This window comes from Sceloporus occidentalis, unplaced genomic scaffold (genome assembly GCF_023333645.1).
Source record: "Sceloporus occidentalis isolate IW3139 unplaced genomic scaffold, rSceOcc1.0.p SCAF_3, whole genome shotgun sequence".
NCBI classification, from domain to species: domain Eukaryota; kingdom Metazoa; phylum Chordata; class Lepidosauria; order Squamata; family Phrynosomatidae; genus Sceloporus; species Sceloporus occidentalis.
The window spans coordinates 23,697,076-23,721,734 of NW_028316983.1; the positions used below are offsets into that span (position 1 = coordinate 23,697,076).

The 24,659-nt window shown below is 40.9% G+C and overlaps 1 protein-coding gene across 2 annotated transcripts in view; it reads left to right on the plus strand.

Moving 5' to 3' along the window:
• Window positions 1-24,659, plus strand: part of ATP9A (ATPase phospholipid transporting 9A) — a 130,071-nt gene that overhangs the window by 27,297 nt on the left and 78,115 nt on the right. Inside the window, exons 2-5 of one of the 2 annotated variants that reach the window (XM_089513808.1) lie at window positions 7,800-7,944; window positions 9,337-9,450; window positions 20,801-20,909; window positions 23,901-23,959. In XM_089513808.1, coding sequence (XP_089369934.1) covers window positions 7,800-7,944; window positions 9,337-9,450; window positions 20,801-20,909; window positions 23,901-23,959 — 427 coding nt within the window. Of the gene's footprint in view, window positions 1-7,799; window positions 7,945-9,336; window positions 9,451-18,668; window positions 18,730-20,800; window positions 20,910-23,900; window positions 23,960-24,659 lie in introns of those variants that run through there. The other variant, XM_089513809.1, reaches the window with a different exon arrangement.

Here is a 24,659-nt window from a genome sequence, read left to right on the forward strand (position 1 = left end):
AATACTGGAAGCTATGGAGATACAGTGCTGAATCTCTGATAATGGATAAAAATGGCAGAGTAGCTGATTTTTCTTAAACATTCCAACAATAAGAGTTGTTTGACTATAGAATATTCTCCTTCAGGAAGTGGTGGACTCTCCATCACTGGAGGCAATTATACAAAGGACATAAGGCCATCTTTTTGTGATTTCATAATTCTGTTTTAGGTTATAGATTTTCCTTTGAGTAGTGGGTTGGACTACATGGTTGCCAAGATCCCTTCCAACCCTGAAAATTGCAGCATCTTTGCAGTCCCTTAGGGACTTCCTTACTAGAGACCAAAACCTGGGAATCTGTCCAAAACTGATTTTTAGAAAGGTTTTTATCTATTGGTTTTCATTAAATATTTCCTACTGAAATCTTTCCAGTTGAGAGTATTGATTCAAGATGGAAATTATCTTGCATTTGTCCTCAACAGGGTGCCTGAAAACTTTGTTGCCTTCAAGTAATTTGGCAACCCTACTCCAAACCTACCATAGGTATTTCAGAGGGGGGTTGTCTTTTCTTTCCTCTCAAGATCATCCAATGGGTTTCCATGGCTGAGTGGAGATTTCAAACCTGGTATCCCAATGTCCAGCTTCTGAAAGTTAATCTTTTTATTGCCTGTAGAGTGTTTTGATTTTAACCTAAGCTAACATTTCCCAGCATATTTCATGTAAATAACTGGAATTTCTACTGGCTGCTCTTTTGGAGAGGGAGGGATGTTCTTCTAAAAGAATTTCCTTAGCAGATAAGATTTATATTGTGCATATTTGTATGGTAGAAAGCAAGAAATGTGACACCTTATTTAAAAAACAAAAACAAAACTACCTTCCCCATAATTTGCCACTCCACAAAGTATTTTCTGTTTTGCAGTGTTCAAATCAGGGAAGAGTCCTCTACTTAGCTTTTCCTTAAACAGAAATGAGTTTGCTTCTCATCATTTTAAGTTATTACCTATCCAAATCAGCTGAATAGGCAAGAATTGTTACTCGAGGGAAACTAACTGAGTAAGCTACTGTTTTAGTCAGCCTCCTCTAGCTTTATTACATAAATGACAAACATGTCTTTGTATGCCCAGTTTAATGACATGTGCCTCAACTATTCTTCCTTCTTGATCTTTTTAAACTTGTTAAAAAGCACTTTACTGACCTGATTTTGGGAAACCAATTAAAGTGCAGGTGTGGATCCTAAGAAAAGTTCAACAAAAGAGATTCCACCTAAAGATTAGGAAGAGCTTCTTTGTTGTAACAACTGGTCAGCAGTGGAATAAGTTGCCTCACAGCAGTGGAATAAATGTGGTGGACTCTCCTTCTGTGGAATTCTTTACTCCACAGTTTAAAGGAAGAACATCTTTTGGATGTGCTGTAGTTGTGTATTCCTGCATGGCAGGAGACACTGGACTAGGGGCATGTTTTCACTGTCAAAACAAACAAACCCCAAACAAAAACACTCACCCCATAGTTGTTGTGATCACACAATGTTCATGAGGATACACAGGGAAGTTGTGGGACTGGTGGTTCAGAGGGCTTTGAGTTTAGAAATCCCACTTTTACCCTGAAATTTCCTTAAAAATTCAGATAAACCTGATGTGTGGCCTGTTTTCAGAGGTGGTTCCATAGTGGCTGTCAGAGCAGGGCCAGTATATGGTGGATATGACTGGCTGGTTACAGCAAACTTGGTCTGTGTTGCCTTTTAACAAAAACAATCCATACCTCAGTACATTGTCAGCCATCAGGTGTTCAACTGGGTCATCCATCCATCCCCTTCCTCTTCCCTGCCTGACTACTGCATTTGTTTTTACTATTTTTCACTCTTCCCCCTCTGATCTTCTTCCCCTTCTGACCAACGTCATCCCAAATGGAGCACACACATTTCCTCTTCCCACTCCTCTGATCACACCTCTCTAACAGCCTTGAGTCATCTTTTATTTAACTTCAGAAAATGTTGGTATGCAGATCTCGAGTAACTGAAATGGAAAGGGGATGGTGGAGGAAAACACATGTGGTTCCTTCCAGTTTTAAGATTCTAGAATTCTATGACAAGAAAATCAACAGTCTTGGTTTCTTTCACACTACACATTTATTGCACCATGATTCCACTTTAACTGGTGTGACTGCAGCCTAAGAAAATCCTGGGATTGGTAGTTTCATGCAGCACTAGAGCTTTCTGGCTTAGAATTCTAAATACCCCTTTTCAAAATGCAGATCCCAGGATTCCATTGGATAAAAGCATGGCAGTTAAAGTGGAATTATAATGCTAGAATTGTGATGTGTGAATAGGCCTCTTGTGGCTCCTTTGTAGCCACTTTGAGTCCCAATTTTGGGGGGAAATTGAATGATTACCACCCTTGATGCCTTCAAGAAGGCAGTCAAGACAGATCTCTTCCAGCAAGCCTTCCCTGACTGACTGACTCTCCTCCAAAATAATAAGACCAGCCCTTCTGCCCATACCTATTTTTATTGTCCGCCTATCTTTTAACTGTTTTAACTAATTTTAACCTGAACTTGTAACTTTATTGTTTTTGAGTTGTAACTAAATGTTATATTTTATGTTGGTGGTGGGCTGGGGGGATTGTGATATTTTATGATTTACTGTATTATGCATTTTACTATTTTTTTTACTGTAATCCACCTCGATCCGCAGGTAGAGGCAGGCTAATAATAAATATTGTTATTATTAGTATTATGACAATAATAATAATAATAACAACAACAATAATTTTCTTAAAGATCTGCATAATGACTTTCAGGTTGCAGCCCACTTCCTTTCACACACTTATAGCACTTTGATTTAACTTTAACTTCTAAGACTTCATTCTGTGGAATCCTGGAAACTCTCTGGCAGAGAACTGTAAATACTTCATGAAACTACAAATCTAAGGATTTCTAGGATACCACTATAGCAGTTAAAGTGGAATCAAGGTGCTATAAATGTGCAGCTTGAAAGGGCACCTGATGTGGAGTGTAGCTTCATTTGTCATTTATACACATGCTAGGGAAAGTGCAGAAATGGAGAAACAAACATGTAAAATGTACCAACACCTTAATGATCTTTTGGACTCTTGAGGACATAAGCTAACAAAAGTTTATGCCAAATAAAATATTACATTGTTGCAAAACTCTTAGTTATTTTTGCTGCAACATCTACCACTGCTACTTCCTCCTTGTGGATGTAACCAGTGTTGCCAATCACCCTTGAAGGTAATCCCCTGATTGGCTCCCTGGAATGCCTCTTAATTCCCCAGAATCAGGTGGGACTTCCAGATCAAGGGCGGGACTTCCGGGTCAGATTTGCCACAAGGCACTATGGGAAGGCAAAAGGAGGTGGGGGTTTCCGGGATGGGAGGTATGTCAGCCATTTTTCAGGAGGGGAAAGGTATTTTGGGCCATTTTTGGGGGGAAGGGCTGATTCCCTGGAAATTCCCCCAAAAAACTTTGTACATAGAAAATAAACAGAAAGGCTTTTTATTACCTCGAAACCAAGGAATTCCCCAGAAATTGGCAACACTGGCTGTAGCTTAAGGTAATTCTATACATTCCAACTGTCCTGATTTAGGAGGGACAGTCCAAATTAATCTTCTGTCCTCCCACTTTTTCAGCTGCTTTTAAAATGTCCCAGTTTCTCTCCTCTTCCTCCCACTTTCTCCCTGTTTCCTTGACTTGCTTCAATTGCTGCCAGTTATGAGTTATGATAAACTCATAAGGGGGAGATGAGAGAAGAGGGCAGAGTGTTGCCTTTCCAGTAAGCTCAGGCAAAACCAAACTTCTGCACATCTCCTAGCTTGTGTGCTCTTCCTCATCTTGACCACATTCTGAAGTTGCTTGGTCTCATGTTTTTCTGTTGTCATCTGTGAAATCTTGGAGAGTATGAAGTTTATGTAAGGAGACTACAAATTGAACATGAGTCAAGAGTGCAATGCAGCAGCTAACAAGGCCAATGCAATTTTAGGCTGCATCAATAGAAGTATAGTGTCTAGATCAAGGGAAGTAATAGTCCCACTCTATTCTGCTCTGGTCAGGCCCCACCTGGAATACTGTGTCCAGTTCTGGGCACCACAATTTAAAAAGGATGTTGAGAAACTGGAGCATGTCCAAAGGAGGGTAACCAAAATGGTGAAGGGTCTGGAAACCATGTTCTATGAGGAACGCCTTAGGGAGCTGGGGATGTTTAGCCTGGAGAAAAGAAGGTGAAGAGGTGATATGATAGCCCTGTTTAAATACTTGAAGGGATGTCATATTGAGGAGGGAGCAAGCTTGTTTTCCAGAGACTAGGACCTCGAGCAATGTATGCAAACTGCAGGAAAAGAGATTCACCTCAACATTAGGAGGAACTTCCTGACAATACAGTCTGTTCCACAGTGGAACAAACTCCCTCGGAGTGTAACGGAGTCTCCTTCCTTAGAGGTTTTTAAATAGAGGCTGGATGGCCATCTGTTGGGGATGCTTTGATTGAGATTTCCTGCATGGCAGGGGGTTGGACTGGATTGCCCTTGTAGTCTCTTCCAACTCTGTGATTCTAGGATATTTCCTCCCCCCCCCCCCCTTCATTTACAACCATCTGCACCCACCAGGTCCATGTTGGTTGGGAGATTTCTGGGTGTGGTAGTTCAAAGAAAGTAATTTTTCTAAGGTGTGGAAGTTCATACAAACGGATACCATTTAAACAAAAACACCACCAGCTGGATTCTGCACACAATTACTCACTATTTCCTTCCCTGAAGTTAAATTGCTGTCTCATTAGAAATACCTAGGATTGAAGCCTGATCCTATTGATGTTCACACTGAAGTGACATCAGTTCCATTTACGCACAGATAAATGTATAGAAAATTGTAGTTCTCCATCCAGCCCAGTATATATTTACTAACCAAGGCATATGTTTTATGTAGGATTTTACTTTCCTGTCTCTGTACACGGGACTGCAACTCTTAGCTTTTATTTTATTTCATTTTATTTTACTTTAAGTATGATTGATAGGACAAGTGTGACAGAAGATGATGGCTTTAGGATTAAGGAGAGGTGCTTGAAATTAACTACCCTTTTCTGGGTCTTAGAATGCTGTCAGGTTGAAAAACTGGCCATTATGAGTGGGTTTTACTTTAGTCATTAAACAATAGTAACTTACAGTTACTGTTGTGTACTTTATTCTGTTGACAGAAGGCAGTACTAAGAGTTGGGATCCACTGTCCTTATCAGTAGTAACCCAGTGACAAAGTGCAACTTTGCACTACTCTTTGAATTCCTTTAAAAGGAGGGGCTACATCTGTATTTTAAAAAAAATAAGCAGTTACTGGTAATATGAACATAAGTTACAATAATAAATTTGTGATTTACTGTAAATCCTTTTGGCTCACTTTTCCAAAGTGCTGTAAAGCAAATTATTTAAAGTTCAAGAATATCTGAAATGGGTAGCTGCATTACTGGTCTAGCTGAACAAAATTACATGGAAAATTGATTCTATGATTCTAAGTATGGTAATGGAATAATACATCTTTGCCTGACTCCTTTTCCGATTGGGAACCAATCTGTTTCTCCAAATTCTGTTCTCATGGTAGTCTCTTGTCCTGAGTACAGATTTCTCATTCGGACTGTCAGATGTAGTAGCATTCCTATGACCTTTAGAAGCAACCATAACTTTTTGTGATCTATAAAGTTAGGTTTGCCTTAGGGTTGCTATAAGTTGTGAATGACGTGAAGGCACACAACAACAGGATGAGTCTCCTTCAATTAAATACCAGCTTGTAGTGGCATGTGTTTCTAAAGATTAGTCTGTATTGTCTTACCTCAGAGGAAAAATTGAATTTGAAATTTATAGTGGTTGCTATTTCAAGGAGAAATTTCTAGTCCTTGAGCCTAAGGGTGTCCCAAGTGAAATATTCTTGTGACAGTTGTACCTTTTCTGTGACGTGTTTATGTGAATGTTGCCATTCTATCTTGTTCTGCTAATGTGATGTGTGAAAAACTGGAGTGCTATTGCTTTGTCATAAAAATGGTTCTATGTGTTGATTTAGGATATGTGTGCAGGTGCAAGGTGTTCTGTTCTATTGTTTATCTAATACCAGTATTGGGATGGTGCCTCTACCCACAGATCTTTGCATGCAGCCCTGGACTTTGGGCCCATTCACACTTCCCCTGACTGCACTTGATGTAGTTTCTAGGGGACCTGCCAAAAAAACCACTTGACCCAGTTCATTTTGCACCAGGTCACCTACCCTGTCTTTTTCACAGTGCTGCAGTGATCCAGATATTTGTAGTGAGAACTCACTACTGGATCCATCCGGATCATGTGGATCATTTTGAAAATGGAGGTGCCCCCATTTTCAAAATAATCTGGCGCATCCGCCATGTTTTCATCCTCCCTTGTCTTCCTCTCCCCCAAACCTGCTGCATCACTGCATCCTCCTTTGCCCCCCTCCCTCCTCTTCCTTCCCCCCTCCTGCCACTATCAAATCTCTCATGGCATTTTATCCCTATTGCCACCACTCACCCCCTGGTGTGAACGGCATTAGGGATGAAATGCCACAGAGAGATTTGATCATGACGAACATAGTGGGAATGAAGATTTAGCCTGGAGAAGAGAAGGTTAAGAGGTGATATGATAGCCTCATTTAAGTATTTGAAGGGGTGTCATATTGAGGATGGAATAAACTTGTTTTCTGCTGCTCCAGAGACTACAACACAGAAGCTATAGGAAAAGCCAAAGCTATATGCAAGCTATAGGAAAAGAGATTCCATCTTAACATTAGGAGGAATTTTGGGACATATTCCCTCAGAGATTGGTGGCATCTCCTTCTTTGGAGGTCTTTAAACAGAAGTTGGATGGCCATCTGTCGGGGATGCTTTGATTGTGATTTCCTCCATGGCAGGGAGTTGGACCGGATGGCTCTTGTGGTCTCTTTCAACTCCATGATTTTATGATTCAGTGTTTTAACTGTAATAAGTGTGTGGTAATATAGTAATGAACTATGGGAACATCTAAGAAAAATATGCAAATTTGCATTTCATTAACATTAAATGACATTGCTAAAAATAAAAGGGTAAAACCAGTCATTTTTAATTATATTTATTTGTTTTGATAAATATCCAGTCAGAACATGGTCAGAATATGTAAACCAATAAAATTTGAGATATTTTATACAGATAGCACCTTACAAAACAGTTTTATAATATTTTTATTATTACTCTTAATCCAAAATATCTTTAATCTCTTACTCAAATCTAACAGTAAAATTAGGATTTAAATTACTCACCAAAAACATTAAATTTACATTTTAATCTAGTGGACCCTCAGTTCATACCCAGTAAATAATTATAAACTTTTTTTTTAATTTACCTTTTATATGTATTGTAATGTAAAAAGAAGCTCAACCAAAAAGTCACACATTATATGTCAAATGGCTTCATGTGACTCATGAGCAGCAGTTTGGCCTCTCATGGTAATTGATTCTGACCAAAGAAGAAAGAAAGTAATCTTTCACACAGTCCATTATAAATGCATGAGATTTGCTGTTGCAAGATGTGGTGACTTCAGTGGCTTTAAATTAGACATGTTTCTAGAGCATAGGTCTTGCATATCTATTAGCCATAATATTTAATGGACAATGTAGGTTTAGAAGCAGTGGGATTTGGAATAGCTGTTACTATTGTTAGAAGTGTTTATATCTCACCTACACATTTCCAAACAAACTCTGAAGTTATTTGACACCATACCTCAGAGATCTGTTCTGTTATTTTTTTCCCCTCATAATAGCAAAATGTTTAAATTGAGGTTTTTTAACAGGTGTTGTGAGTGCCTAAGATGTTGTGGAAGAAGAGACCCGAGGCCTCGAACAGTTTGGCTTGGCCATCCAGAAAAAAGAGACCAGAGGTACCCACGCAATGTCATCAACAACCAGAAATACAACTTCTTTACTTTTTTACCAGGGGTAAGTATATTACCTTTTAAGAGGAATTTTCTTCCTTTCCCCCCTATTAATACATGCCCTCTGACATTTCACAGATGAAAGACAGAACATGTGTGGTCAAAAGGGTGTAGCAACAATAAATTATCTCCTGTGTTTATGCATACACATTTTTGCTTGAACCTATTGAGAAGAGCAAGACTTCTCTTCCCACTTTTTCGTCCTGTGTCAACTGAGTGCGAACTACATGTGCACTTTGAACTGAAATAAGCTTAGAACCACCAGGAAAGAGGAAAAGAGAGAAAGAAATTGGGACATTTTAAAAGGAGATGAGAAACTGGGATGGCAGACGATTACTTGGGAGATTTTCACATAGTGACGGGATAGGGACGGGATCGCCCCCTTGTCCTTATCCTGTCTGTTACCCAAGAGAAAGTGATAGCGCAAATCACTTTCACATGAAAGCGGGCTGAAAAGCGCTTTCAGTCGTCATTGTACAGTGCATATGGTGCACACATCCATGGCACATATGGTGCATGTTTCTGTGGCGTGTGCACAGCATGCTGCCACACGGATGTGCCCCATTGTTTTCAATGCGGTGTGAGCATATGTGGAATTCCCCTTACGTGGGGGGATATGCGATAGATCCCCCACATAAGGGAAGGGCCAAATGTACTAACAAGTTCTTCTGTTATTACAAAAGACTGGAAATGACAGCTGAAAGTGCTTCCAGCCTGCTTTCTTGTGAAAGTGATTTGTGCTATCACTTTTACTCATGCTTCCTGGGTGGCTGAATGATGGGTTCATCATGCTTGCAAGTGAAAGTGATTTGTGCAATTACTTTCACTCACACTTCCCTGCTGGGTTAATGCTGGATCATTTGTGAAAGTCCTTCTCACAGTCGGGTGGGAAGGACGGGATAGGGACGGGACAATGACGCCCTGTTCCTAATGTGATAATCTCCTTGGTCTGCCCCTGCCTTATTTAGACATTTGGAAGGTATGCTAATATTTCATGTCTTGAATGCTGAAAGTATTCTATTTATTTATATGCCAATTCAGTTCGTTATTGTATATAAAATGAACTGGATCCTAAAAACATTAGTCCCCCAAAAATCAACCTGCTCAAAAGTGCTAAAGCAAATGTCTTTGTATTAATGTTCTTCTTTACTGATGAGGCTTTTCTCAATAAAAGTTTCCATTTTTGCAGAGGAAGAATATTTTATTGTTTTACTACAACACAACTTAAGCAGACATTTCCCTTCATTAGAAGGAATATGATTTTCTAAGAAATCCTTTTATCTTTTGTAGACAACTTAAAATTTTTCTTTAATCACATTAGCTTAGATGAGATCTTTCACATGTCTCCCCCCACCCATCCACCCATCACTTACTGTGCCTCCCTTTTTTTCCTTAGGTACTTTTCAATCAATTCAAGTACTTCTTCAATCTCTACTTCTTATTTCTGGCCTGTTCTCAATTTGTTCCTGAAATGAGGCTTGGTGCACTTTACACATATTGGGTTCCATTGGTATGTAATATCAGGTTTATTTATTCAAGAAAAGTTTCACTGTTTAAATACAAGATGTCCTTTGTTAATGTTATCTTGATGATCGTTGTAATGCTGTAACTCAAAATGGTTTTTGTTAGCTTATTTTTATGAAGCCAGCTCTTTATGTGTTTGGGAATTTTAGATGCTCTGTCTGACTTTTAAAACTGATTTAATGAATGTTTGCCATTCAAAAAGAAAACCCTGAAAAGTGTATGTGTGTGTGGGGGGGGGGGGGGAGGCATGAGGAGACACTTGATCCAAAGTGTAATTTATCCCATAACTCAGCCATTCTTGAGTACAGCAAAGGAAGATTCCCTTAAGTTAACTCCAGAAAAGTAGGCTTTAAAGGGAACATAATCACAATTATTCTTGTAAGAACAATTAATATATTCTAACATTGTAATGTGCTGGAAATTTGGGTCAGGTTTTAATGATATAGCCTTCCTCAGTCAAAGGTCGGGAACCAACATGGTGTAGTGGTTTGAGTGTTGGAGTACAGCTCTGGAGACCAGGGTTCAAATCCCCGCTTAACCATATAAACCCACTGGGTGACCTTAGGTAAGTCACACTCTCTCTGCTTCATAGGAAGATAAAGACTAACCCCTTCTGGACACATCTTGCAAGGAACACCCCATGATAGGTTTACCTTAGCATCACCATAAGTTGGAAAAAACTTGAAGGCACACAACAACAACAATCTGAGGACCTCGAGGGGTGTTGGACTGTAACTCAGTTATCCCCAACCAACATAACCCTGGGTGGGGATGATGTCAGTTGTAGTTCAAAGATGCATGAAGAAAGAGGTGTTACCTGGAATACTGTGTCCAGTTCTAGGCACCACAATTCAAAAAGGATGTTGAGAAGCTGGAGCGTGTCCAGAGGAGGGCCACCAAAATGGTGAAGGGTCTGGAAACCATGTCCTATGAGAAGAGACTTAGGAAATTAGGACCTGAAATAATGGATGCAAGCTATAGGAAAAGAGATTCCACCTCAACATTAGGCGGAACTTCCTGACAGTGAAAGATGTTCAACAGTGGAACACACTACTTAGTGGTGGAGTCTCCTTCTTTGAAAGTCTTTAAACAGAGACTGGGTGGCCATCTGTTGGGGATGCTTTGTTTGAGAGTTCCTGGTGGCAGGGGGTTGGACTGGATAGCCCTTGTGGTCTCTTCCAACTCTGATTCTATGAGGTTAACCCTCTTTTGCTCTGTCACTGCTGTTCTCATCAGAATCTTTTAGAAAAGCATAAAAGGGGGATCCTGTTATGTATCGCCCCTATAATCTGTAGCCCTGAGTGAGGTTCCCTTATCCTAACCCAGTTTTCCCAAGCAATAAACACATAATGCCTGAGATGCATTGCAGCATGTAGAATTCTCAGTTTGAAGTTTGTTAAAACAACTTTACTGGTTTCCAGTTCATTTCTGGGCACCATTCATAGTGCTGGTTATGGCCTATAAAACCCTATACAGCCTAGGTCCAGACTATTTAAAAGTCCCCATATAAACCTGGCAGGACTCCCAAGATCTTCAGGGAAAGGCTTCCTTTCCATCCTGCTACCATCACAGACTTGCTTGGTGAGGATATGAGAGAGAGCCTTTTCAGTGGCTGCTCCCATCTTTTGGAACTCTCTCTTGCAAAAGGCTAGACATATGTCCTCCCTGCTGTCCTTTCAACAGCAGGCAAAAACTTTTCTCTTCAAGCAGGCTTTTAATATGTAACTGTGCCCAGGGAAGCTTCTTATTGGCTTGTTTGCTTTTGTATGTTTTTTATGATTTTATATTTTAATTTGTTATATTGATACAATGTTTTTAAAATTGCACTGTTTGTAAAGTATCTTTTGTGAGCCTTCTTGGGCCAGCCTAGGAAACAGACAACATATAAATAAAATAATAAATAAAACAATAAAATAAAATTTGGGAGTATTGATAGCAGACAGGAGTGAAAGGGATGGAGAAAGCAGCAGCAGGAGAAAGTTTTAGACTAGATGGGAGACATCTGGAATTATTTCTACTGTCATCTATCCTTGAATGATAGTCCAGTGCACCTTACACAGGGATCCATTCCAGACCCCCTCACGTAAAGCAAAAAATGCATATGCTCGAACCCCATTAGAAGTAATGGGGCTCATGCACGCACTGTGCTGTGGGGTGTGCGCCATGGGCGCATGCCCCATTACTTCTTTCGGAGCACGAGAGTTTTTCCAGTGCGGCTTCCGCCTATAATGCGGGCATGCTGTAATACAATCTACCTCTGTAGATAGTCCCATTTACCCTTGAAGATATGCTGGTTGTGATGAGACTGATCTATGACTAGAAGTCTGTGCCTTATATTAGACAATGATATTTTTAAATGAATTGCAAAACACTCAGTAGTTCAGCTGCAGGGGATGTCTGATCTTCTAGATGCTATTGGGCCACAACTCCCATCACCCAGACTATTATCCATCTTGGAGGGCCAGATGGCATTTGAAATCTTAAAATGTCAAGTGGACTACCAGTCCTGTAAACCTGTCAGAATATGATAGATCACACCACTAAGACTGGACATTTAGGCAGCTTTGGATGTCCAGACCAATGCAAGGTTCAGTGCACAAAGGAGTTTCTCCTTTTATTCTATGAATGAAAAGAGACCATAGTTTGGTGACTAAACATGTGTCTTCCATGCTAAATGTTCCAGGTTTAATCCTTTTCATCTCCAGTTCTGGGAGAACAAGAATCTGGCAACCAGTGATGGGAGAGATGTTTGGAAGTACTGTAATATGTTTCCACTGACTAGTGGCTCCCATGTCAGTGGGCAGTGAATCTGCTCTGAGTTTTACTCTGAGACACCAAGGGTACAAAATACCATCCTTCAAGCAGGTCCAGCACCTTGGATAACTCTTTTAAAATTTAGGCTATAATCCAGAATGAATTCATGGCCCCACTGACATGGAAGCCATCAGTCACCATTGCAAATAAAGGTATTATCCACATTACATTACTTTCTACAGATAATGAGGACTTTTTGAAAAATAGCACTGTGGTTGAAATCCTATTGTTAGTTCTGAGTAAACTCATTCAATCAATGAGTTTTAACTCCATGTTCACTTGCCAACTGTTGATGGAATAGATGTACGCCAATTCGGACTAATCAACACAATGTTAGCCTTTGATTGGTAATGCTGTTAATGGACAAATGGGTTCATGCTTAAATATTTATTCCTTAAACATTGCAGGGGGACTCTTGGGGGAAGATTTTTGTATTTTCCAGGGTTCTTTTTAAAGAAAAACAAAACAAATTAACAGGGGTTTCTCAGCAAGACTTTACTTATATGTTGCTCTTCAAATAAGGAGCAACATTAATTATTATTTTTTTTTAAAAAAAGGAATAAATTACTTTCCAAAAATGTACATTCCATCCACATTGTGGAGAGGACACCCACCATAGTTGCTGGAGGGCTGGTGGTATTCAACATAGACATTTTAAGCAAGGTGGACAAATACCTTTATTTGCTATAAAGCAGGGTCCTAGATTGTGAATTGAATTTCAGCTATTCTATTTTCTGTATTATTTTGATAGGTACACACCAGGAAATGCTCGGAAAGGGAGAAGGCATCAGAAAGAGAGGAATACCACATGTCAGATGGCTAGACTAAATCAGGGAGTTCATGGGCCTGCACCTATAGGATCTGAATAAAGTGGCAGAGGATAGAGAGTCGTGAAGATGTCTCATTCACAGGGTCATGATGAGTGAAGGTTGACTCAAAGGCAGTTAACAACAAGCAAAAACACATCATGAACTGTTGCTTTGGTTGAAATCTAGAATGTTACAGAAGCTAGATGTTTATTCCATATATTGTATTTGGCTAGTTTAGTAACTCACCAGTTTATTTTAAATCTCAATTCCTGCTTTATACATGAAACAAACCAGGAATCTAGGAGGCAAATCAGACAACCTGGCCACAATCTAACCGCGAACAGGCTGGGACCGCAGCAACTGCATAGCCAGCTCTAAAAGCAGGCTGCCACCTGCGGTCCCATGCCATATGCCACAGGAGCTGGATAAATCAGCTCCTTTTTGATCCATTCCATGGGACCAGATTGTGGCATCGTGGTGGTTTCTGGCCACTTTTAAGGTATACATTGTATAAATGCCATGTCCACAAAGTGGCCGGAAGCCTCTTCATTTAGCCTGTGTGGCCTAGGAAGAGGAATCTGAATGCTCTACAACCTGGCTATTCAGGAGGAAAAGATGGGAGGCAGGAACTCTTGAGCTAAAGGTTTTACTTGGCTTTAGAGAGGCTCGTTTAAATCATGATTAAACATAGGATTGCCAGGTTAAATAAGGGACAGGCCTCCTGTACATTTAATGGTTGTGTAGATGAGAGAATTTGCATGAGAAGGTTAAAAGTGCAGGAACTCTCTCCCTTATTTCACCTGGCAGCCCTAGTAAAACATTTGGTCTGAACCAAGCCATACATTTCTATCTCACAAAGCAAGCCAGTTTGCTATACCTGCAATGTACAATATTTTGGAAGTCTGTAGGGTTTTGAATGATATTCAGCAAATTTAAGAACTTTTGTTTGTTTGTATTCCTGCTTTAATGTGGCTGCGCATTATTGCATGTGGCATTGGAGAGAAAGGGAGGGAAGGAGGGTTAGAAGAGGAAGAGTAATAAGTATTGAGTGTATTATTATTATTATTATTATTATTATTGCAATTCAACCAGGTTTCAGGTTGTAAGATCCATTTTAGGCAGTCAGAATGGATGGAATTTGAATACTGATGATAAAAATCAAATTGCAAGGTTATGTGCAATTCATCTGAGCAACACCCCAATAAAATCTTTGAAAATTTGGAAAATCTGTCACCTAGACTAGAGGATCTTAGGAAGAGCAACTGTGATGCATTATGTTAACAATATTTAATATCATGAGCATCATTTAAACAATCTTGGCCAGGCCAAATATCATCCATTAACAATAATCTTCTGCCCTGAATATTTTTTTGTTTTCCAGCATCTCACTGAAAGTTTCAAAACAGTTGGGTTGGGAGTATTTCTAAGTAGAGACTGATATTACTGAAGTGCGTTACAGACCACCGAAAAGCGGCGGCCTGTACCCGCCCCTTTCCCCAGTGTATCGGGGCCTCAGTGGTTAGAACGGCAGCCGCTAAGGCCACGATCCGCCGCTTTCCAGGCCGCGGGGAAGTGGCAAAAGGCCGCTTTCCTGCAGCCTGGAAAGGGGTGTCCTTGGGGCTTCAAGCCCCAAGGACACACCGCGGCGGCGGGGAGGAGGAGAAAGGGGCCGCTTGGCCCCTTTCTCCCTTGCGTTGCTGGGTGCAGCTGTCTGAAGGCTGCGCCCAGCGACGCAAAGCAGCGCCGCAAACCAGGAAGGAGCTCCCTCACACGGAGCGACGACGTCACATCTGCGCCGCCCTGTATAGAGGCGGCGCGGTCGTGACGTCAGCATGGCAGCCCCCATGTAGATGGGGCGCCGCCATTTTGTACAGACTCAGTCCGTACTAGGGTTAGGGGGGTGCGGAAGCACCGCACCTTCTTAACCCTAGTATAGACTGACTCTGTACTAAAAGGCCCGTCTGTAACGGGCCTGAGTGAGCAATTTGTTGTATCACCTAAAAGCTTGGTTCAAGGAAGATAATCTGATCAATTTAGAACAGGGGTCGGCAACCTCCGGCCCCCGGGCCGGATCCGGCCCACGGAGACCATTCTACTGCCCCCCGGCTGCTGCTGGCGCCGGCACCGCCAGCGGTCACAGCTTCTCGCCGCTCTGGCGCCGCCATTTTTTCGCCCAAAATGGCGGCGAACTCTCACGCGACCTTCCCTGAGGTCGCGCGAGACTTCGTCGCCATTTTGGGCGAAAAAATGGCGGCGCCCAGAGGTGAAGTCTCGCGCGACGACAGAAAAGGTTGAGCGAGACTTCGGCCTCCAGGAGGCCCGCTGCAGCCGCCGGAGCCCTCCAGGAGGGCTCTGGCGGTGGCAGGGGGCCCCTGGGAGGCCCGGTGCCATCGCAGGGGCCCTCCAGGAGGGCTCCGACGGCGGCAGGGGGCCCCTGGGAGGCCCGGTGACGTCGCTGGGGCCCTCCAGGAGGACTCCAGCAGCAGCAGCAGGCCCCTGGGATGCCCGTTGCCGTCACAGGGCCCCTCCAGGCGGGCTCCTGCACAGCAGCGGGCCTCCCAGAGGCCCGTTGCCTTCGCTGGGGCCCTCCAGGAGGGCTCCTGCAGCAGCAGCAGGCCTCCCAGAGGCCCGTTGCCTTCACTGGGGTCCTCCAGGGGCCGGCAAAGAGGGGGAGGCCTCCAGCACTGGCGGTCCCCGCCGGCTCTTTCCCGGCCTCTGACAGGGCCTGGGGCCCCGTCAGGGGCCGGCAAAGAGGAGGTGGCCTGGCCCCTGGGGGTGGAAGCTCCTCCCCCATGGGTGGGAGCTCCGCCCTCAGAGGGTGGAGACTCCACCCCCGGCACACGCCCCGCCCCCGGGGGGTGGAAGCTCCACCCCACGGCTTCGGCCCCCCAGTTGTCTGAGGGACAGCAACCCGGCCCCCGGTTCAAAAAGGTTGCCTACCCCTGATTTAGAACAAAAGGTCATGTCTGCAAAAAAATTAATTAATTAGGTTTGTCTCATTATATTGCAGTAGATTAAATAGAAGCACATCATGGCCAATCAAATAATATCATGTCCTGGAGCTGGGAATGTTTAAAACCATAACATTGTAGCAGTAAAAAGTTGTTCTTGGATTATACACTAAATTTTTGATGAATAAATATGTCTGCTTAAATATTTGCAGATAAAATGTATGGTTAATTAGTTCAGAAAATGACAGTGTGGTTGAAAAGGACAGATTTTACAGAATCTGATAAATCATTTTAAAAAAAGATCAAACCAGACTACTGAGTAATAGAGAAAACATAGAAGACAATTTGTAATTTTTGCAGGGCTTTCTATAAATCTGTAATGCTATTGTTATTGCCCACATCATGTGAACCATTAGAATTCAGCATGTGAGCTGCCAGAGTTCTATATAAAAGGCTTTTGTTCATTGTGGGTTGCGAATGCAACCATATTGTCATAGAATGACAATTTGAGTTCAGATAGGTCATTGAAGCAGAATATGAGGGAATATATTTGAAATTATTATTTTAAATCTTGATACCAAGATGAACCAGGATTGTTATTTTGTGAATAGGGACAACAAACTAGAGTTTTGTATCCTCTTTCAGAACAACAAGTAAAATAGTATTTTGAACAGCAGGTGAAGATACAGTTAAGATTGTCTAAGATATAGACAATCTTAACTGTACAGTCCTATACACATTTATTCAGAAGTAAGTTCCACTGAATTCTTTCTATATGAAACATATTCAGGGGTAGCCATATTGGCCATGCAGCCAAATATTACAAAATCCACAAAACAGCTGTACTTCTATTGCCCAACCAAAATGCACAAAATACATAATGCAAGCTATTGAAGCTTCACTGGCTTCTTCATCACGCAAAGACGTTAAAAATCATACAGAAGAAGAAAAGTGACTATGGTGGGATACAGACCGCCCAAAGCGGGCGGTCTCCCGCCGCCCTAGTTTGCTCCATGGGGAAGCCGCAGCCTCCGCTTCTCCGTGGAGCAAAAAGAACCCTTAAAAATTGGGTTCTTTATGCGGCGCTATTGTGATACCACAATGCGCCATTGGCGCACTTGCAGCATCACAATGGCACCCATGTGTACTGGGTGCCGCCATTTTAACATACAGATTACGTACTAGGGTTGTGGGGCGTATATAAGCAGTGCCCTGAGGCAACCCTAGTACGTATGCAGGCCGGCGCACCAATGTTAGAGCCTATATTTTGTCACAGATTTTACTTCTGCTGTCAGATGGTAAGATGGTCCAGAGGGATCTCAATGCAGGTAGAGGCCATTCCCCTTCTTGCCCATGTAGCATTAGGAACAAAGGACAATAAAAGACAGGTAATGCAATTTCAACTCATTAGCTAATAGAGGCCTGTGATTGTAACATCATCATTTTTTTCTTCCTGTATGATTTTTAACACCTTTACCTGATGAAGAAACCAGTGAAGCTTCAAAAGCTTGCACAATGTATTTTGTGCATTTTGACTGGCCACTAAAAATATTGTTTTGTGGACTTCAAATTTTGTTCAGTTCTTTGGGGTTTGTGTCAAGGTAGGGTTGTGTCTACAGTCAGTTGGCTGTAATTTTTTCATTGTTGGACTAGGATTCTGGGAGACCAGAGTTTGAATCCCTGCTCAGCCATGGAAACCCTCTGGGGGACCTCGGGCAAGTCTAAGAAGGCAAATGTCCTCTCAATAAATCTTGCCAAGAAAGCCTGCTGATAGAATCAGCATAAGTGAGAGTTCAACTGTAGGGTACATAACAGAGGGATGTGTAAGATTCTAACACTGAAATGTCAGTGAGGTTTTCCTCTTTCAAGCAAGTGAAAGAACGTTTCTCATGTAAGCAGATAATAAATATGTGTCACCAGATGAGAATAATGACCTTAGATCCATCTGGACCTAATTTGTACTATATGCCAGTAGTTCTCAAACTGTGGGATGAGGCCCTTAGGGAGGGTGAGCATTGCTCTATCATCATCATCATCATCATCATCATCATCATCTTGTACTTCTCTCAAGACTGGGACTCAGGATGACTGGGGGAGAGGCACAAGACTTGGGAACCCTGATCTTTCCTGCTGTTCCCAATCTTTTTAATCTTCATAAAATTTACACATGTGTTGAGTTAAATACTAAATTTATTTAATTAAATCTATTCTAATTTGAATGATATCATTTCCTTATAAAATGTGAAAATATGACTATACACAAATGTGCAAATACAAATATGAACACTTAACAAACAAAATATTTTTAATTCATATACTATGCCAAGTGGGGGATGGCACGACGTTTACACATAGATATAAAGAGGGTTGCAAGGGTAAAAAGTTTGAGAAGCAATGCTGTAATAACTTCCAAACTTGTGTTGCTGGAATTTATTACTCTGGATTATTTGTATCTCTTTGTAAAATTACCCCCAACCTGGAGGGCATAAAATAATATGATTTTGAATTAATGTTCGTACACAATCTGCAAACGGATGGGAAATGACTTTAATTTAGTATGACAGACTGATTTCCTTCTGGAGGATTAATTGGATTTAAGAAACAAACTCTAGCCTTTGTTTTACATGTAGGAAGCTTCAATATGAAGAAACAAGATACAACCTTTGACTATACTGAGAATATTCTTTTATGGTGACTGCTTTTCATTTTTTAAAACAAAGTAAAAATATAACTTGAATAGGGCTGCGATCCTAAACCCACTTATGTGGAAGTAAGCTGCACTGAATTCAATCAAATGTACTTTAGAGTAGACATAAGGTTACACTGTAGCTCTCTGAGTAACATGCATGGCGCCTTAAGTTATCCATATCTTTATCTGTATGACATTTTATTTTCTGTGAAGAGATTCACAAATCAACCATGCTTGTTTTCAGAAAGGATTAAATCAATTAAAAGCAGTTGAAGAATAAATGTTGAAAGCTGTGCCCACAACATTAATGAGCAACAAGATTCTGATTGTTTGTAACCACTGTAGAGAAAAGGGTGGGGTGGGAATGCCACTTTTTCCAAAACTTTGTCCCTGGTAGGAGATGGAATCAAAGAATATAAAGTGAGCAATATCACAACACATATTTTTAGTATATCAACACAGTGCATCATAGCTGGGCTCAATTTTAAATTTAAAATTAAAGGAGTTAAAGCAATTTTAGCCAAAATTATGGACACATTTTAAAATATTATGGACACATCTTAAAATATTAAAGAAGTGTATTTTAATGCATTGAAGTAACTTGAGATGGATAGATAAGATGAAACAAATTATGCAGTACAGTCAGCTCTTCTTAGATTTTTTATACATGGATTCAAGTATCCATGGTTTGAAAATGTTCAAAAAAAAGTATAAATTTCCAATATCAAACCTTAATTTTCCATTTTTTTATAAGGGACACCAATTTGCTATGTCATTATATTTAATGGGACTTGGTCATCCACGGATTTTGTTATCCACGGGGGGGGGGGGGGTCTGGAGAAGAGAAGGTTAAGAGGTGATATGATAGCCCTGTTTAAATACTTGAAGGAATGTTACATTAAGGAGGAAGCTAGCTTGTTTTCCATTGCTCCAGAGACTAGGACCTGGAGCAATGGATGCAAGCTACAGGAAAAGAGATTCCACTTCAACATTACGAGGAGCTTCCAACTCTATGATTCTATGATCTTGGAACCAAACCCCAGCATATAACAAGGGTCCGCTGTACAAATGTCTTTCCCCCATCACAAAGAGATTCAGAATGGTCATACATATTGATACAGTAAATCTCTTGTAAGCACCCTGGCACTTCCATGGTTTTGGACTATACCTCCCATGTTCTCCAGTCATTGATTATACTCTCTTAAAACCAGTGTGAGCTGTAGTCCAGCTCATGAGCCGTTCTTGTTTAATCCATGAGCTACCTCTGCAATAATTCAAAACATAAGGAGGGTAGCAGGCTGCCTAACCTTACTGGAGTAAAGGAGCATAGTGAAGCAGATTAGTTTAAATGTATATATGAATTAAGGGATATATGAATTCCCCACCCTTTTCTTTGCTTTGGACCTGCTCACCTGTGGCATAGGGCATACAATATGTTAGCTGAAAAGGGTTTCTCATCATTAGAATGCAGCACTGGACATTGACCAGGGCTACTGGGTTTCTAATTGTCACTCAGATGGATGTTCTTGGATCCACCACTGTCTTTCAGTCTAAACCTGTGTTTCCTAAACTTTGGTCCTACAGATGTTTTGGATTTCAGCTCCCAGAATTACTCACTGTTGTCCAAGTTGGCTGCGGTTTCTAGGATTTGAAGTCCAAAACATCTGGAGGACTAAAATTTGGGAACCATTGGTCTAAACTGTCTCACAAGTGTCATTGTAAAGAGGAGAGTGGGAAAGAGCTTGGATGTCATTTTTGGAGGAAGGTTCAAAAATACCGATTTAATTGAAAAACACATTGTTCTGCATTCATGAGAGCTATAAACTTTCCTTCTTTAATGAAAAACTGAATGTTAAACTTTTTTCTTTTCCTATACCCCATAGAGTTGCAGAATACGTGCAATCCTGAGCTCTTTGAATAGTCAAAATGCTCCTTTTCAATGATCATAATCAGTTCCAGTGTTCAGAAAGTTCTAATATTTCCTATAATCAGTGGCTTTTTATGTACCGAGTGGGATAATCTGGACTTCATCTGCCCTTACCCAGTGACTTTTCTCCCTCTTGGTCTTTTTAGGGGTTTGTGCTCGCTGTTACTATCATCCGTGAGGCTGTGGAAGAGATCCGATGCTACATGCGTGACAAGGAAGTGAATTCCCAGATCTACAGCAAACTCACAGCAAGAGGTAAGCTGTTTGGCTCCAGTTTTTCACATCTGCTCACTGCATCCCTTAGCAGACTGCCAGAACAGCAGGAGTTGCAGCTCAATCAAATGTTGCTGACAATTAGAAAAGCAGGAGTTCTGGGAGGGATAGAGTGAAGTGCTGGTTCAGGGGAGTATTCTCAAATTGAGAAGCATGTGGCTTAACAGCCCTCTTGGTTGTTTGTGTTCCAAGTGGAGCTTTAGAGCCTCTTGCAGGATGAGCTGGTAATTTCTTGAGAATTGTAGCAAATGTGTAAATGTGAATGGTAACCTTAGTCACAAAAGGAACATCCAGCACCTAGCACATTGGGTTTTTTTTAAAAAAATATCTCATACTGTATATTGAGGGATGCACATAGAATTGGATGAAATGGTGTCTAATAAACCATGGTTTAACATTATGAATTGTAATGACTCTTGGCCTAGCACACTCCTCCCCTCTCTTCCTCCAGCATGTTTGCAAGAAAGAAAACAGAAGCTGATGTTTCTGTTTTAGATTAACCACATTGAGTGTTATGTCAGAAACCTAACTGTAGTTACTTTTAACTAGGTTTTCTTTCCAAGCAAACCAATTTCACAAAGGATGGTTTGAAATTGGCTCATTCCACTAAACAATTGTCCAGATAAGCAGTATGCAAACACTGCTTCATCAAAGCAACAAAGCTTGCTGTCTTTTGGACTTACCTTTGGTGCTACCTTTTGGGACACCAAAAAAGAATTCCTGAAAGAGTTGTGAGATTATCTGAATATTGTGGTCCATCTTTGGACCACATCCTTTGGTCCAACTTTGGTTTTAAATTGTCAAACTGAATTTCTGTTTTGATGCCTTTTTGAGGCAATGACTTTAAAATTCCAGGATTGTTTTTCTTTTCTTGCTTTCCCCTACCCCCACCTTTCAAGATTATTGAGTGGAGTAAGTGAGACCTCCATTTCAAAAAAACCTATGAAATGCAAAGAGACCTCCTGCCAAGGGAGTGCTCCTTTGATACAGATCATTAGCATTTACCAGCTGTGTATAAAAAAAGTGTTTTCCCAAACCTTTTGTGCTCTTTTTCACAAGTCATGGAGTGTAAGGCCATCTTTTAAAAGCCAAAGGTTTAACAAAAAGCATACTTTTAGTAACAGAGGAATAGATGTACAGAAATAACCTTGCTCTTCCTCCTCACCAGCATAAAATTTCCATCACAGGGTAACTGCTCTCAGAAACTGGATATATCTGTAGCTCTGAAGGAGGTACTTACATTATTTAATCTATTATTTAATGTATGGAAAATCTAGTTTGGGCCACTGCTGACCCATGGCTCAAGCAGTGAAGTGTACTTCGCTCTGCAACTGTAAGACAGGCAACCCCATGCTAAGACAATGGGTCACTGGTGAATTCAAGGCATCTTAACATGCCACTGGATGTCTAGGCATGTGGTTGTGAAGGAGGTTGTTCCAGAAAATTCCAGAAAATGGCTGTCTGGAATGTTATTAGTTAGGTCTAAATACTCTAGGACCATTGAGTCAATTGTTGCCCAATGGATGAACATGTAGGCAAACAGTATTTATTCAGCGGGTTTACTCTACTTGGACCTAACCATAGAATCCAAGAAAGCCACTCACTGTGTGTTAAAGTTAGGGCTAACAATAGGATTTGAGTGAGTGTTTACTTGAGGTTTCTTGGTCCTTCTGTTTCCTGCCACCCACCTTCAGCTGGCTTTTGGTATTCAATGTGGGTTGTGGTTTGCCCACTCTTTTGTGTATTTCTGTGCATTTTATAGTGGAGTCTTGTGTTGTGCCCATATTGGATTTGTAGCACACCTAATTAGGGGGTCCTTGAGAGCTATGTTCAAACCTCAACTTAATGCACCTAAGAAAATTGGATTTATGGACCATAATCCAAAGAGCTGTGTTGCACAGTACAAAAGGGCTTTCAAAAGCTCCTCAAAACCCAAGGCACTGGAGTTGCAAAGCCACTGCTTCTGAACTTAAGATGATATTTGGTCTTTGATGCAACACCAAGAATCCACTGCTATGTGTGTATGTAAAACAGCTTCATGCATGTGCACAAAGACTTGTATGTTTAAAAGGATTCAGGAGAGATTATTTAGGGCCTTGCATAAATGAATTAACAGTGTTGTAGTTTTTTTCCCTTATGACAGTTTACCATTTGTAGCAATACTTCAGATGAAGTCTACAGCTTCTGTTAGCGGGAGTGATTAAGTCCTTTGATAAAAGTGCAACATTTGTCACAAGAATACCAGGCCACCTGGGATCTTAGAATAAATTTCCATTATTACTTTTGAAGAAGGGACACTGAAGACCATCATATGCTCAAGGCATATTAAATTTGACATCATCATTCCCATGCCCCAAAGTTGTGATCTGCTTCATCCTATCAAATCAAAATTAAGTACTCACAGGCCCACTTTGGTGGTGGTCATGGTGGTTATTGTCATCATCATCACCTTTTTCCTCCACCATCACCACCACCATCTCCTCCTCCTCCTCTTCTTCTCTTTTTCCTCCTCACCCTCCTCCTATTCTCTTTCTTTTTAGCCTTTGAGGATGAGCTGTATCCCATTTTGCCACAAAATCCATGCTCATAGAACAAAAACATTTTTAAAACCTTTTAAACAGCCCCCCCCACCCTTCCTGCATGAGGGCATCAGGGAGCTCTGGTTCCCTTGATTTGCAGCCTATAAAAACAGACTGTGCCATCCACTCTAATAGAAAAGAAAATGTCTTTACTTTTTCTGTGTCATGTTAATAACCCGAATCCCCATTAATTGTTCACATTAATTGGGCTATGCTCCTTTCAGCCAAAATAGTTATTTTATGTTCTTGTATATTCTTCTTAATGTTCTTCCAGTAGAACCAATTTAATGTTTCAGCAAATTCCACATAATTCTGAACAGTGTTTCTAAGCAAAGCTGCGCAGGAGAGGAATGACTATGGCATAATGTATCTATTCCTTCCCGCACCACCACAGGGACAGTGAAGGTGAAAAGTTCCAGTATTCAAGTGGGCGACCTTATCATTGTGGAAAAAGTATGTCTGGATTTTCCAAGATTTTATACATTTCCAAATGCTTTTATAATACCAGGATGATGAACTAACTTTTGCCAAGGGTTTGAAAATGGGTTTTAGAAGCAAGAGGGAATCCCTTCAAAATCTTTAAAAATGCTTTTTACATTTTTGAGCTAAACAAATGAAGATCTTATCAGCAGTTGTTCATGCAGGGACATAGGGAAAAGAGAATATATACTTGCCCATGTCCCCTCCTCATTTCAGGTTTATGCACAAGTTAAATGATTGTCCAAGCCTCTGACAAGCTAAGCACAAGCTAAATCCAAGTGTGTAAATCTTAAATGCTTAAGACAAGGGTGGCCAAAACTGCAGTTACAGGACTGTTTTTGCAGCCCTTGACACTTCCAACATACTTCAAACCCAGATACGCCAGAAGCAGCAGTTCTCATTTTAAATGGGTTATAGCCCCCGACCCTCTACAGCATTCAACATGTTTTTTAAAAGAATACATTTTTTTTCTTTTTGACTATTTTAGTTTCTTCCCACCCTTGACTCATTTTTTGGCTTTTCTGCCAATTGGTGCAGTTCTTGGGTCCTAGGAGTCAATAATTGGCCTCTGGATCTACTTGAGGCATAGGTACCTTAAGTTTGGAATAACTTCAAAATGCTATCTATAACCGTCCCATACCCTAAAATATTTAATGGGTAAAAACTGGGACGT